The sequence below is a fragment of the Prinia subflava genome, chromosome 4, assembly GCF_021018805.1.
Source record: "Prinia subflava isolate CZ2003 ecotype Zambia chromosome 4, Cam_Psub_1.2, whole genome shotgun sequence".
NCBI lineage: Eukaryota > Metazoa > Chordata > Aves > Passeriformes > Cisticolidae > Prinia > Prinia subflava.
Window position 1 is genome coordinate 45,094,823 of NC_086250.1, and position 14,815 is coordinate 45,109,637.

General features: G+C 36.8%; 1 protein-coding gene across 3 annotated transcripts in view; it reads left to right on the forward strand.

Annotated features, from left to right (window-relative positions):
* GXYLT1 (glucoside xylosyltransferase 1) overlaps positions 1-4,032 on the forward strand; it is a 32,622-nt gene extending 28,590 nt beyond the window's left edge. For all 3 annotated transcript variants that reach the window (XM_063396626.1, XM_063396627.1, XM_063396628.1), the window contains one exon: positions 413-4,032. In XM_063396626.1, coding sequence (XP_063252696.1) covers positions 413-574 — 162 coding nt within the window. In that variant the 3' untranslated portion in view covers positions 575-4,032. The remainder of the gene's footprint in view (positions 1-412) is intronic.
* The last annotated feature ends 10,783 nt before the right edge of the window (positions 4,033-14,815 follow it).

Consider the following 14,815-nt stretch of genomic DNA (forward strand, 5'->3'; position numbering starts at 1 on the left):
TATACTGCTGTTTCATTATAATTTGATAAGAATTGTACTACTTAAAGATTATATGTCATTTGAGAAAGTTACCATACAACAAAAAAGTACCCAGAAATAATTTTAGAGTTGTCAATTTTTAGTTGGGTAAGGTAATTTTAAATTTCCTCCTTGCCTGTCTGTTCATTTGCTTAACATTAAAAAAAAAAAATCTTTCTTGTGAGGTGTATTGAAGGCATATTTCTGTATATTTCTGTAATTTAGAGGCGTTTTTAAATTACTGCATTCAGAAGCGCTTGTGAGTTCTGGAAAACATTTAATAAACCTATAGAGAGCAAATACAATGCTGAGAATAATTTTTATAAAACTCTAATACCTCTGAGTAATGACAATCTTCCATATAAATCCTAAATTTTCTTAACCTCTTTTACAGTATTCATTTGGAGATGACCTGGTTCATTCACTGCTGCAGCCCCTGGAACAGGAATTACAGAAAACCATGCATACATACTGTGGAAGAGTATACAAAGTATTCATAAAGCAGCTAACAAAAAGCATAAGAGACTTGTATGCCAGAAGATCAAAGGGAAGGTGATTTTTGACTCCTTAGCTGTTATATCAAGAGACTGAATTAACATAGCTGGTCAAAAGGTGCAAGAATTCTATTACAGCTTGAACGGGCTCTTAATGTGCCCAGAAAAAAAAAGTTTACTAGCATGCATAAAAATGAAGAAAATATTCATGTAATGAAGAACAAGAACTTTTTTCTGCAAAGGTGACTTTTTGGTTTTTTGAAGTTTAATCAGTGCTAATGTTTGTCTCATCTCTAATGATTTGGGTATTACTGGCTTCCGTGGTCAGTACTTTAGTCTGCATAATTCAGTTATCGAATGATAAATGAACAAGCAAGAAATGAAGATGACTCTGTTTGGGAGTGTACCTCATATATTGTCTAAAATTCTCTTAAACTGTGAATGTAGCAATAACTGAGTCAGCAGCACTAACCTCACTTTAAAGGTATGAGCCTTTATGTAAACAAAGTTGTTTACAGCTGCAGAAAATACTCTCTTGTCAACGAAATGTGTTGTAATCATTGACAATCTGTATGTGCCTTTTTATGTTCATCTCTTACATGTTGAAGTACTGTTTTGACAATCTTGTTTCATTTATCTCAGATGTAAACTGCACACTATAGATATGATTTTCTGAGAAATTAATGACTAGTATGGGATACTAGTTTTCTGTGTTAGTAAATACAGAGACTTTATATTAAAAAAAAATTGTTTCAACATTGTAGAGCCATTAGCACCAAAAGGTGGAGCAGAAGTGAGGGGGTTTTAAGTAAAAATCCAGTTTGAAGTTGCTTGTATTACAATACTTCTTAAAAATTTCATGGTTTTGCAGCTTTATAGGGTATCTTGGAAGTAGAAAAAAATGCCAGTGGTGAAAAGCTGTTGCTGTTGTATTTCCATAGTAGGAATTTTTACCTGATTATTGTTACAGAGTATGTAGTACCTAAAAGTGAAGAGCTGTAGTAAGAGTTATCTGATGCTTCATCAGACTGTGTAGTCAATGGGTTTTTTAGAGAATATATCCTGTTAAAATATTTTTTTTAATAAATGGCTTTAAAATAGTTTTGGGGCAGACCCTCAACTACATGAATGCATTACTGTTGATAAGGTGAAAGTGATTTGCAACAGGTAAGGATTAGGTTTCCTCCAGTTATCTTAGTGAAAAGAGAAAACCTTCTGTTCAAGTAATAAAAACTTTTTCTCCAGAGAAAACCATGAAGATAATGACTGAATTCTAATGTTACAGAGAAATATTTAAACTTGCATGGTATGAAAAGTATTTGTCAAATATATATGAACTTAGATAACCTGTCTAAGTGAGATGAAGTCTTCATAAAGTGAGCTTTTGGATTCCAGGAAAGTTCCTGTGTGTTGAACATGGAGGATCCACTCACTGACTTGCACCTTCATCCCAACCCCATTTTAGAAACTTAATTTTTGTAGCTGTTTCCTTGTCAAAGATAGACTGGCTCTGCCTTCCAGATCCATGTAAGCTGGACAAATGCTTTAGCATTTACTACAGAAACACACTCCACTGTCAGCAGGGTTTGTATCCTGCTTCTAATTTCCCTGCAGGCTCAGGGTATAAATTTTTGGGATGGAATCTAGGAAGCAGTCTGCCTCTCATGTAGAACTATTTTTTCTTGCTTTGTAACCTTTTGAAAATGTAGAAATCTCTGTGAAGGTGAATACTGTAACTGACTGATTTTACAGTGCATTATTTTTTTACATAAAAACTGATTTTTATATCAATTTGTCTTCATATTTCCTTTTTACTTGTACTATGTGTTTGTATTTAAAAAAATCTTTGTACTTGTTTTTTGTTTGTCTCTGCAGAAACCTTCAGTTTTGAATTTATTTTTAGTATGTTGTAGACATATCAAGATACTCTTAAAACCTAATGGGCCATTCAAGAAAAAAAACAGGGAATGTGAATTTTAGCAGCAATCTTTCCATTTAAATTTCAAATTTTGTGGGGGAGTAGAAGAAAAAGAATTAATACTGATGCTTATTGCAGGACAAAAATTCTTACTGTATGTTTCTGTCTAGAAATGTTTATGTAGCATATTACAAATAGCAGGATATGGCCTTATGCCGTAGGTTTTGATTGATTTTTTTAACATAAATGAAAACTGCTCTTCTCAGGTCACCTCCAGGTAACATTCGTGAACACTTTAGAAAACTTCTTACAAAAGCAAGTAGCTTCCATTCAGTCATTTTCCAGAGTATTTGTCTGTTTCAAACACATTTTTAATTCTCTAATCCCTGTGTTTTAAATTAGAAAAACAACCTGCCTTTACAAACAAAAACCCAAATCTGGCTTATAAGGGAATATTTGGAGACGCTAAAAAGACTGGGAATCCAGATAATATGATAGAAACCAGTTATGCTCCCAAACATTTCAATACCTGATTTGTAAGGTTAGATGCTTAGAAGTGTAGAGCTTACATCTAGCTTGGGCATCCTTACTGCTGTCTAGTTTTAGAAGCATTGCTTTTTCTACAAACATAGTGATTACTAATACATTTCAGACCTTTAGTAATCATATTTTTAATGAGTTGTTTGTTATAAAGTTTTTATAAAGTGTAAAGCTGGATAGAAAAATGTGAACATCAGGAAAGATACATTCAGGTTAACTGAAGATAAATCTGTCTTCCTCATGCTTGATTAGTCTCTATGTGATGGTACCATTATTCTGTCTCTTTTGAAGGGATCACAGTCTCATGGTAAAGAGATCTGTGTGAAGATGTTATTGTCTTATTTGGATGAACTTCTGTCAGTCATTGCAGACAGTATGAAAAGCAAGCGATGCCTTAATGGCACAGAAACATGCTTGTGTGTGATGCTTGTGCCACTGCCAGTTAATAAGGCTGTATAAGCCTTATGAAAATGTCTGTCCAGTTATTTGTAGTTATGCTGAAATTTAGACTGAGGTGACCTTTAATGCTAGTTGAATGGTTTTGATAACTTTTTGGTTTAAGTTTAGAATGATTAAGAAAACAGGTTTAGAGGAGGAAAATAATTTTTGTTATTCTTAAATGTATTTTAAAAAAATATGGAGTTGTCTTGTGCTGGTTTTGACCTAAATTGGGTCAAGTTGTAAACTTCTGGCAAAATGATTGGAAGACTGAACTGTCAGTGTCTTTCTTATTTTGTACCAGATTTCTGTCCATACCAGACATACTCCAACCATTCAGGCTTTCTACCCTTCCATCTGTACACTTTACATAACAGGATGACTGAGAAGCCAGCTGTCTTTCTTTTTCTCCTCCCAAATTACACTTCCTATCTACACAGCATGGAGAGGGAAGTAGCTTCAGTCTAGAAGTAGGAGGAGGATATGGTCTGGGGCTGCTTGGAACGCTTAGAAGCAGAACATGTAGGAAGTATAGCTGCAGGTGTAATGTGTAAAAGGTATATGCACTATTGGGCTCTTTTTTAAAATGGAAATAACAATAAATTGCTGCTGCTTATTAATTCACATTTATGGCTGTGATGGTGTTTGTGGCAGATCAAATGGGGTGAAACTGAGCAGTAACTTCAGCTTGTCTGTAGAAGAACACTAGACTTCTAGTTTCTTCTGCCTGCTTTATAAAGGTGTCTCCAAATGCATAGACATATATAGAATTTCTACTACTTGGAAGGCTTAAGTTATTTTTCATTGTCTGTTTTCTGGTTCAAATGGAAAGATTTTCAACTATCAAACAGGTTTAACAGTGTCCATTTACTGGCAGTATGATTTTTTTTTTGCTTGATCAAGTGGAATATTCATATATAATTAAAATGAATGTATAGGCTTTTTGTCTAGATTTTTTTTTGTAAATTATCAATTTTGAATAGTTACTATTTTAACATTCTCTCTCATGATATCTAATGTGATTATGATAGTTATTGTGGCTTTCCCACCCACTTCACTAGTTTGTGAATGGAGGGCATTTGAAACAGCTCCTCTGATTTTGTGTGTTAAAATAAGTTGCAGAGAACTGTAATATGGATGTAATGACTTCTATTAGCAGAAAGTGGATTCTTCTGCATCAGAGACAGTAAAAGTAGGAAGTAGTGGGAAAGTACTTCTCACCATGATGGATCTTGCAAAAGATCTTGTATCTGTCCTATGGGGTTGTTCCTGTTGGTCCGAGCATTTTTCTATGCACAGGAACTTAAAAGGGGTTTTTCTGTTTTATTTCTAATCTCTTTGAATATCTTGTGTTTGTTTTTTGGAAGTTCAGTTTTGTCCAGCTGCTTTTTTCTATATATTTGGGAAGAATAACTGAAATTCCTCCAGAATTTTGCACAAGTAACAGCCAAGTTATTTGCTCAAGTTGTCCAAATGGGCAAAGTGTGAACCCAGCAAGTAAAAAATAACTAAACACAAGTGTATGCACTCTAGTTCCCTTAGGAAAACAAAAAATGTTGTGTGATCTTTTTAACACAATGGAGAAACATTTGACAACTTGCTTTCTGTATTCAACTGCCAAGTCTAAAGTAATGCAGGATAATTTCCTATAGAAATGCAGGTTGCCTCATAATTGCATTGTTGTCCTAGTAGAGTATTCAAAACTATTACTTTGGTTTCAAAACAGAAGTGGTTTATTGAGGTAATAGTGAATTTTCCACTTCAGGAAGTGAGGAAGAAATCTCAGCTTAAAGTAATTTTCAAAATCTCTCTCTTGTAACCATTTAGTGGATCTATATAAGAACTGCTTGTCCTGCTGAGTTGTCATCAAACTTAGGATATGTTGGTCTCCTATGCCTTTTCAAGCCTTCATGGGCCTATTTAAATTTTAAATTTCCTGAAGGAATATTGAGTAATTGGAAATTCTTGTGTTAAAGTTCAGTTTTGTCTCTTCAGTTTTGTGGTTGCTTTATGCACAGCTGCAGTCAATTCTTGAGAGAGTCCTCATTTAAACTTATGAATATGCTTCTTCCTGTATATTTGCTTGCAATTTTTTTTTTCTGCAGGGCTTCTTTATGCTCCCTTCTGCGTTTTCCCTGCACTGCTTTTAAAAGATAATCACTAAGCTTTTCTTTCATTTGAATGCTTATAAAAATTGCAGGAGGTATTTCTCTTTGCAGAAACCTGTAATTAAAGGAGTACCTGTATTCCTGCTGTGGTTGGATTTTATTTTTTCTTTTTCTTCAGACTGCTATTTGATGATGTTCAAGTAGGAGGAGGTTTGTAGCCATTAGTAAAGTCATGTTTTTTAGTGATCATCTGGTAATTTCTTCCTAGAATATCTGCTCTCTTATAATAGATGCCATTGCTGGTTCCTGCCTACTTCATCCATGTGATTGCAAGTTTCTTTAATCAAAGCAATGACCATCAGTTCTGCTAAATCCGGATTTTAAATGCTTGTCCTGTATCTGGGTGCCACCTTAGTTGCACAAACCAGGGACTCAGTCTATTTCCACTTACGGATCATAGAATCATAGAATGGTTTGGGTTGGAAGGGACCTAAAGCTGGGCAGTGACACCTCCCACTAGACCAGGTTGTTCAAAGCTCCTGGCTTTGAACATTTCCAAGGATCAGGCATATACATCTGCTCTGGACAACCTATCTCACCATCTTCACAGTAAAGAATTTTTTCCCTGATACCTAAACTAAACCTTCCCTCTTCCAGTTTAAAGCCACTCCCTTATCCTGTCACTAATGCCTTTGTAAAAAGTCCCTCTCCAGCTCTCTTGTAGGTCCCTTTCAGGTAGTGGAATGCTGCTCTAAGGTGTCCATCTTTTATTTAATTTCCTTGCTTTAGTTTCCAGCTAATCCATAGGAATAAAACAGATAACAAGGAATGCTCAATTTTTCATGACAGGAGCTAGATAACGACAGATTTCTGAGATACAGTTAATTTTGAAATAGTTCTCTACCCTTGAATCTAATTTCTGATTTGGTAGATGTGTAAGGATTAGTGTCCTTCATTCGGTAAATTATTTGACTTCTCCCTTTGTCAGCCCCTTATGTGGAGGGATGGGCAGGTAATTCTTAAAAGACTGATACCTTGTTTTCTTTGAATGTCAAAGAAAAGAACTGTAACTTGTCACTGTGGATTCTTAGTATCACCCTATCTAAACTCTTTGAAACTAGGAGTAACTGCCCCCTTGGTTCTGTATTGTACTGGTTTTACTTGGTTCTTAATGGTCATGCTAAAAGGGGAGGGGAAATGATGCAGTTATTTGCATCTCCTTGTAAGTTCCTGGCCTGCTGTCTTTTAATTCCACATAAACCTTAAAAACCAACAACTAAAGCAAATTTTGGAGTTTGGGTCAAAGCCAGAGAGATTAGCACATTAAAACCCTCATTTAGGAACATGAGTCATGGGCTGTACTCATAGATGAGACATCAGGGCAGTTTCCTTGTGCTGTTTTACCAAAGCAGGTCTACAAAAGTAGGACTTCTCAAGTCTGAGAGTTTGTTGCTGTTTTAAGAGTGCCAGACTCATAAAATACAGATATGTTATATTCTGAAAGTGTGTTAGAAGCCTTTAAGCATATAATCTAACACTATAGTCTGTAAGTGTTATGACTACTTTTCAAGGTAGTTGAACTAATTTTCTCACTCAAATTCCCCTTCCCTCTTTTCCGCAGACAATTTGTTGATTTATTTTCCTCCTTGGAGCAGAGCAAAATTTTGGGAATTTGCTTTAATAAATGTTCACTTGAAACCAAACAGAATTTTGCAAGGGGAGTAAAGAGAGTGTGAAGTTTGTCTGCTAGGGGTTGTTTCTGCACTTCAGACCTCTCTAAGGCCATGGAGTGCAAGTTTGGGGCTTACCTGTGGCTTTCTCACCACTTGGAGAAGTGTGCTGCTAGATTGTGCTGTCTTTAATTTTCTCATTACTAGCATTGAATGCTGATAGCTAAAAATGCTTTTTGTGCCTTCCTAAGTAGCCTTTCTATTTTATGCAGCTTGTATTAAATTATTAAACTGAGATGAGCAATTTATTAGCATTTTCTATTACCTTCATATTCTGAGAGGTCACTTTCCCTCCTGTTCTTCCTTTGGGTCATTTAATATCATGCCCTCATTTTCAGAATTATAATCTGGGTACAACAGGTCCATTTTTTCTTCTGTCTTATGAATGTTAATGTTTTGCCAGTCATTTCTGTACACATTTTACTAGAGTAATTCACATTAAATCAGTCTGTAATATTTATAAGAATAGCTTTGGAATACAAAAGTAGGTGTAGAAGTTATCCCAAACTGCAAATCTTTGTGGTTAAATTAATGACTATTCAGGGCATGTTTTTTTAGACTTCCAAGAAAATTAAAGCAATATAATCAGTTATAACTCATGATTTAAGACTAGGAAAACAAATTTAATTAAAGCTGAGGGTTTAGCCTTACAATGCTGACCTACTGTGTCTCACTGAGCAGCTGGTCTGCTTGTCTACTGGATTACATGAAACTTCTGTCAAGTATTCAATGCAGTTCTGACTAGCCACTGGTTTTGCTATTTCTTTAATTTCAAAATATTTTGCTATGCTTTACTTTATTCTTTTGTTTTACATTTTTATGTCATGGATAGTATTATTCAAGGTGAATTTGGATTGCAGATCTAAGCCAAAGAAATAAAAAAACCCAATTCTGTTTCCCAAAGTGTGTTATATATGTTTGTCTTTTGATTTGATACCATTCACCAGTCTTGTGGGTAAAATTTATCTATTGGAGGTTTAGTGCCTCTCATCCTTTCTTTTAGTGCCTCAACATCCTTTTGTTGTTCCTGGTTTGTCTCCTTTTTTCACTACCCTTCCAGTCTACTTGCTGCCTGTCTTCTCCAGGGGTTGGTGACACTCTACCCTTCTGATCTTCCTGGGTCTCACTGGTATGTCTTCTGCCACCAGGTCTGTGTTTTCAGAAGTGTTTGCTGAGACAATGTAACTGTACTAGTTCAAGCCAGAAGGGTTCCCTGGAGCAGGCACGCTGCTTTCTCCACTGCATGAGCACCATGTCGGGGCATCTGAGCGTGTCCTTGTGCCAGTGTAGTTCATGAGCGGTGCTGTGTGGTTCTTGGTGGCAACTTGGGGAATAAATTTAGCTTCCCTTTCAGCTTTGTGTAGACTATTACAGAATTTTAGCCATCTTTATTCTTCTGTAGAGATAAAGACTTTTTGCCAGAGTATATTGAAGCCATTACAGCTGAAAGGAGGTGATCTGAGGCATTCTGCTTGCCTGAGGCAGACAGGCTCAGCAGGGCTTCTGAGAACAGCGTGAGCACCTGGCTGCCAGGGCACCTGGTGTCACAGAAGGGCTTGGGCTCTGCCCTGTTCCTGCAGGTGCTGGGCAACCTCTAAAGAGGAAGCAGTCTTCAATCAACTCTTCTTTCTGTGAAGGTACAAGGAGAGAAAATTGATTTATTACTTCAAAAGGCCCAAACAAAGTTTTAGAAGGATTGCTGAGTGCAATAGAATGCACAGTATATAAAATTTTTCTGGCTGAAAAATTAACAGCTGCAAATAGCCCATTGAAACACACAGGATTTGGAGAAGTACCTTCTTCACTGGTCCATAAAAACAATGAGTAAACTCAGCAAAAATTAGTGATGGTAGGATACTGCTTAAAAACTAGATCAATATCTTATTTTTGCAGTAATCCTATTTTGCCTACTTTGATTATTCTTTGCCCAGAAGGATAGGGTGTAATTAATGAAAATTGATTTAACTTGAAGAATAAAGCATTAACAGTTTGCTATTGTAAGAAAAATGAAGCAGCTAGCAAATTTGCAGTATTTTTTATGTCCTAGACATCAAACAGTCTCTAAATTAATTAGAAGTCACTTTATTAGTGTACATTTGTTAAATAATTTATTGGGAATTTTTATATATTTGTACAAAATAAACTTAAGTATTTTTATAAGTTTTAGAGTCCAAGTTGCAATTAATACCTTTTTGCAAAATACACATATTTTGAGAACACCACATCCTATGCCCTAACTTTGTAACTGTTAGAGGTGAAACATCTTGTTCTCCACATAGAATAGTATAGTGTCTCTGAAAAGGTGTAATTCTTTAAGGAGTACATTATATGGTGCCTTGTGTATACCAGCACTCTGCATTTAAGTTATGACTTTCTGAGGATGCAGATTTTTTGTGTGTGTGTGTGTGAGTAAAGCAAGTGTCCATTACCCTAAACAGCTCTGGAAAATTAAGAGAGTTTTGTTATGATACCCACTGGCACCTTGGCAGGCATTAAAGGAGACAAACCGAACTGAGTTTCTTAAACCATTTAGCAGTGCCTGACTGAAATACTGGCTCACTGCTTCAAAATACTCCATAAGCACAAAGGAAATACAGTAATACACAGTCTTTAAAAAGAAGGATAAATACAGACCTTCTGACCTCTTCAAAAATCCTCACCTAATTAATTTTACTCCTGAAAGTAGACGATTCAGAAGCTCTTTGAAGTCCATTAAGGATCTTGCTATTGATTTAATATGAAAGTGCTCAGATACCCCAGCAATGGATGGCAGCATAAAGCACCGATAAATCAATTAATAAAGTTTGGCCTTGGGGGGGGGGAGGATGTTAGTTCATCTACTCTCATCAGTCATATATCACAAGCCATCAAATTTCTCGCTGTTACAGCTGTAATGAACCCAGTAATTTATTTGACCAAAGCATAACTTGTGTCCAGTTAGCCCATGCCTTTCAGAGAAATATCCAGTCCTGGTTTGAATGCATGAAGGAAGAAAATGCTGTCCTTTGCCTGTTTGTTGCAATGGTTCATTGCTCTCACAGTGATTCATGTCTCATTTGAATTTTTTCTGGTATTAGGTTTCAGCCAGGGATTCTTATGCTTCTCCCCACTGGGGTAAAGAGGTCCTTAATATCCTGCAGCTTCTCCTTGTGGTGATACTAAATGTAGCAATCAAATCACTTCTCAGTTTCATTTTGGGTAAGTCAAACAAATTGAGTTCATGAACTTTTACTCCAACACGTATCTTAGGTGTTGTGGCTCTTTTTAATACCTTCATCAGTTTTCCAGAAGCCTCCTTAAAATATGAGCACATCATAAAATATAGTATACACAATTTCAGCACAGTATACAGTATAGTTAAGGATTTGGTAATTTTAATACATAGGTAAAATATTCCTAGTAGTTTCTATATTTGTACATTAAATGCTCATGCTGGCATACTTTCCATTCCTGGGCTTAGATCTTCATTCCTTGCTGTGGAGGCATTTGTCTTTGTTAAAATGAGCCCAGCCTAATGCTGTTTCATCACAGTAATGCAGATTCAGTTGTGGAATGGCTGCTGTTCTCACTGTTTATCAGGTATTGTCGTCCACAAACTTCACCAGCCATGATTTTATATTTACTTCCAAATTACCAGTGAAAGCTTTTAATAATGTTGTCCTTCATAACATCACTGGAAACAGCTCTTTGATAACGATTTTCTATCAAAGATTATTTGTTGAGAGTGGCCAGGTAATCTTGCAGGTTTCTTGTGTTTCTGGTTTTTGTCTGCATAGCATGATTTCAGCTTCATGGAACAAAAAATATATATTCAGGGATAAATATCATATTTGTTTGACAAGCTTTATTTTCCTGGAAAGCACATTGGTTACTACTGACTGTAGTATTTTGTTTTAATTTATTTCCAGATAATTGTGTTGCAACTTCTGTAATATTTTGTGTGTGTGTGTGACAATAGTCTCATAGTAGTCTTAGCTAAAAGTCACTCAGTATTTTAAATAATATTAAAATTGTTTAGATTGTTTTGTGGAGTTTTCTGGGAATTCTAAGATTTGTTGAACCTATTAACAGCAGTGTTCTTCCAGGAATTCTTTCATGGTTTCCTACTGTAAATTGTCTGGATCTGCTGAATTTGAAATGTTTATACTTGGTCAATGTTTGCTTAACTTTCTTCTGGTTTACTAACAGACACAAAAGTATTTCAACACTCTCATGAGATGCAAACGTATTTTATTTCTGAATGCAGAAGACTTAGTTGAATGCCTTCACATTATCAACATTAATTAGTAATGAACACAGTTTTAGTTTCTTTTGTTCTTAATTTATTCCCAGAAGTACAGCATTGTATCCCACTTAATTGGGAAGGGAGGAGGCGGGAAGAACTGTTGCTTTTCAATCAATTCATTAGTAAGCACAAATACCATAATATCATTTTAGAGCTGGTGTCTTGGAGATGTGCTGGAATGATGTCTTGCCAAAAAAAAAAAAAAAAAAGAGATACTGCAGTGTCACAGTGCTGCGCTTCGAGACCTCAGCGTCTCTATACGCGGCTAGCCTGGGCACCGTGTAAATCGACTGAAGGATCAGTCCGTACGCCGTGCGAGCGATGCTGATTCCGATGGCGCTCTTGTTCCTGAGAGATCCTCTCAGCAGTGGTGGTGAAATGACGCGGACAGAAGCAGGAGGAGGGAGGCAGCGAACAGCAGCGGAGTTTATTCCACGTACACACACGGTCCGACTGCGCCGCGACTGCGCGCGAGATCAGTCTGTGCAGGATTTTATCCAGGTAGGTGAGAGGGAGGGGTGAGGGTACAACAACCAATGAAGGGGATCCCCAGGACCGTTAAACACGCTGGAAATTTAACTTTACCAACAGGGGAAGCGGGGAGGAATACAAAAACCGCGGGCAGCATGAATGACAAGTAATGAACTGTTACATAACAACAGGTGCACGCACGTGTGAGAGAGAACAAAGGAATAATACAATAAACCTAATAAACCTAATTTGCACACTGCCACACTGCAGTTATTTATTTGCTTTGGGATCATGTTACGAGGTTCAGAGAAGCTGACACAGTATTGAGTCAAACAAAATATCAATACCCTTAGTGCTATCTTTCCTTCTCTCTCTCTCTGTTTTGTGCACAGTTGCCTGTACATGTGTAGTACAGAGACACAGCAAAGAACATTCCTTCCCTCATCTTTTCATTTTTTTTCAATATCCAGACTGAACATAGACATGAAAAAGTCACTTTTGAGACTTGAATGATGGATGTTGCACCCACTTTTCATGGATGTGAAATGGCTGGTAAACTGAATAAGAGTACCTTTTAGAGCATAAGCAGCAGAATCCAAATAGATTCTAGAACTAGAAATTACCAGAATCACAGAAGGATAGAGGTTGGGATGGACCTTCAACCCCACTGCCTAGGCAGGGCTACATATAGCTGTTTGCCCAGGATAGTGTCCAGGTGGCGTCTGAATATCTCCAAGGACTCCACAACCTGCATGGGGAACCTTTGCCAGAGCTTGGTCACCCTCACAGTAAACAAAATGTTTCCTGATGTTCAGAGGGGACCTTCTGCATGTCAGTTTGTGCCTGTTGTTGAAATTAATGAAAATTGAACTCTTCAGGGCATGTGCATGAATGCCCATTCTCTTCAGACAGCAACAAGGAGAAACCTTGCTGGCCAGGCTAGTACCCTCTTCAGAATAGAGTTTGTGTCTTGCATTGTATTTTCTCATTAAAGTTAACAGTCTAGTTATATCATCTCAGCAAATAACTAGGAAATAAACAAATTATGAACTTAAAGGAATGGACATGTTTTTCCATGAAAACATTTCTGCTACTAATAGTATATTCAGGTTATTTCTGTCAGAGTGCTCTAGCTTTTGTCTCTGGTGTCGTTAATGGGCCTGTAAGTTACTTTTTATAAGGCAAACCTTTGAGTTGCCAACTTGTATTGATACAAAATGATGTAATTATTGGTAATGGTCTTACAGATAATTATATTGGATCACAGTTCTGAAGTAGTTCAGAGTTATTTCTGTTGCATCCATGTAAAATTTAGGTGCAACTCAGTTCTTTTTTATCACTGTAATAATACTGAACCTCATAACTTTGTAATGGAAGAGAAGGATTTTTGACTGTTGTTTATACAATATGCCAGGTACTGTTTTTCATATATTCTTTGGTGCAACCTGCTAAGTCCCACCCCTGAGGCAGATTAGAGCACAGCATCCTGCTGCTTTTGCAAGTGGCCAATTGTTTGAGTCATTAACATTTCAGTCTCTCACACTGCCTTAATGAGGGACTCGTGCATCAGGAAATTTACAGCTCCTATACCGAAAACATACGTTGAATTCATAACACCAAATTCTCTGAATTAATGGTTCTAGACCACCATTTAAAGGAAATTCTGTAGCTTGATTCATCTTATCCTAAGGTAGACATATAGTGTAAATCAAAGAAGTTTTACTCTAAAAGCAGTTGTTTTTTCCTTGCTGATGGAGATTAGGAAATGAGTTTAGAATCAAGTGCCACAATGCAGATTCCTAATGTGAGCTCTTCCTGAAACACTTTTTGAAATTATTTAAATGCTAAGTGTTGATCTGTGGTTAAAGAGAAATAAGTAGATAGTAAGTAATACGTGTTCCACTTCCTGGCAGGATAACATCCTATATTAGAGTTTCTGATGCAAATATAAAAGCATTTTTCCCCTAGGTAATATATCTGAAAAAGCCACTCTGTGTTGCTCCTGTTAGTTACTCTTGTTAGTAACCTCTAAGGTGATCTAACAATGATCAGTGAAGTTCAAATTGGGCATTAGAAAAAGGTTCTTCATTGAGAGGGTGTTCACTCATTGGAACAGGCTCCCCAGAGAAGTGGTCACAGCTCCAAGCCTGCCAGAGTTGAAGGAACATCTGGACAATGCTCCCAGCCATTTGGTTTAGTTGGTCCTGTGAGGAGGAAAGAGTTGAGCACAATGATCCTTATGGGTCTCTTACAGCTTGAGATATTCAGTGATTCTAAAGAAAATTAGCTTCAGGTCAACTGACTGTTGCAGCATCTTCACATTACATCTGTAGACTATTGCTGATCTGAGAGTTTTGGCTGATATGTGAGTTATGGTAATCTCCATGTCTGCTCCTCAGTCAGCATTTCTAATTCCGGCTGCTGGTTTGTTTCCCAATATCCTTTTGATCACAAAAGAAGGCCTTTGTGTAGGTAATGCATAATTAAAATAAAAAATGAACTTCTGAGACTGATAAAAGACCATTCTGCCTTTCATTGCTGGGAAGTAATCCATCTATGCCAACAAAGCCAATTAGGAAGTCTTCACAAGTTACTGTCTTTTCATTTGTGCTCTGTGTGTGCTGGCTAGACAGCAGCTTGATGAAGTCACTGCCAAATACTCACATTTGAGATCTGCATTCATTTTCAGCATTTTGGGAACCATATTCACCACCTCCCATCTACTGTGATAAAGGGTTGAATAGACATAGAAGGCCAAATAATTAAATTTCTGTCCAAAGGTAACTGCTGAGATATCTCCAGGGAGCTACAAG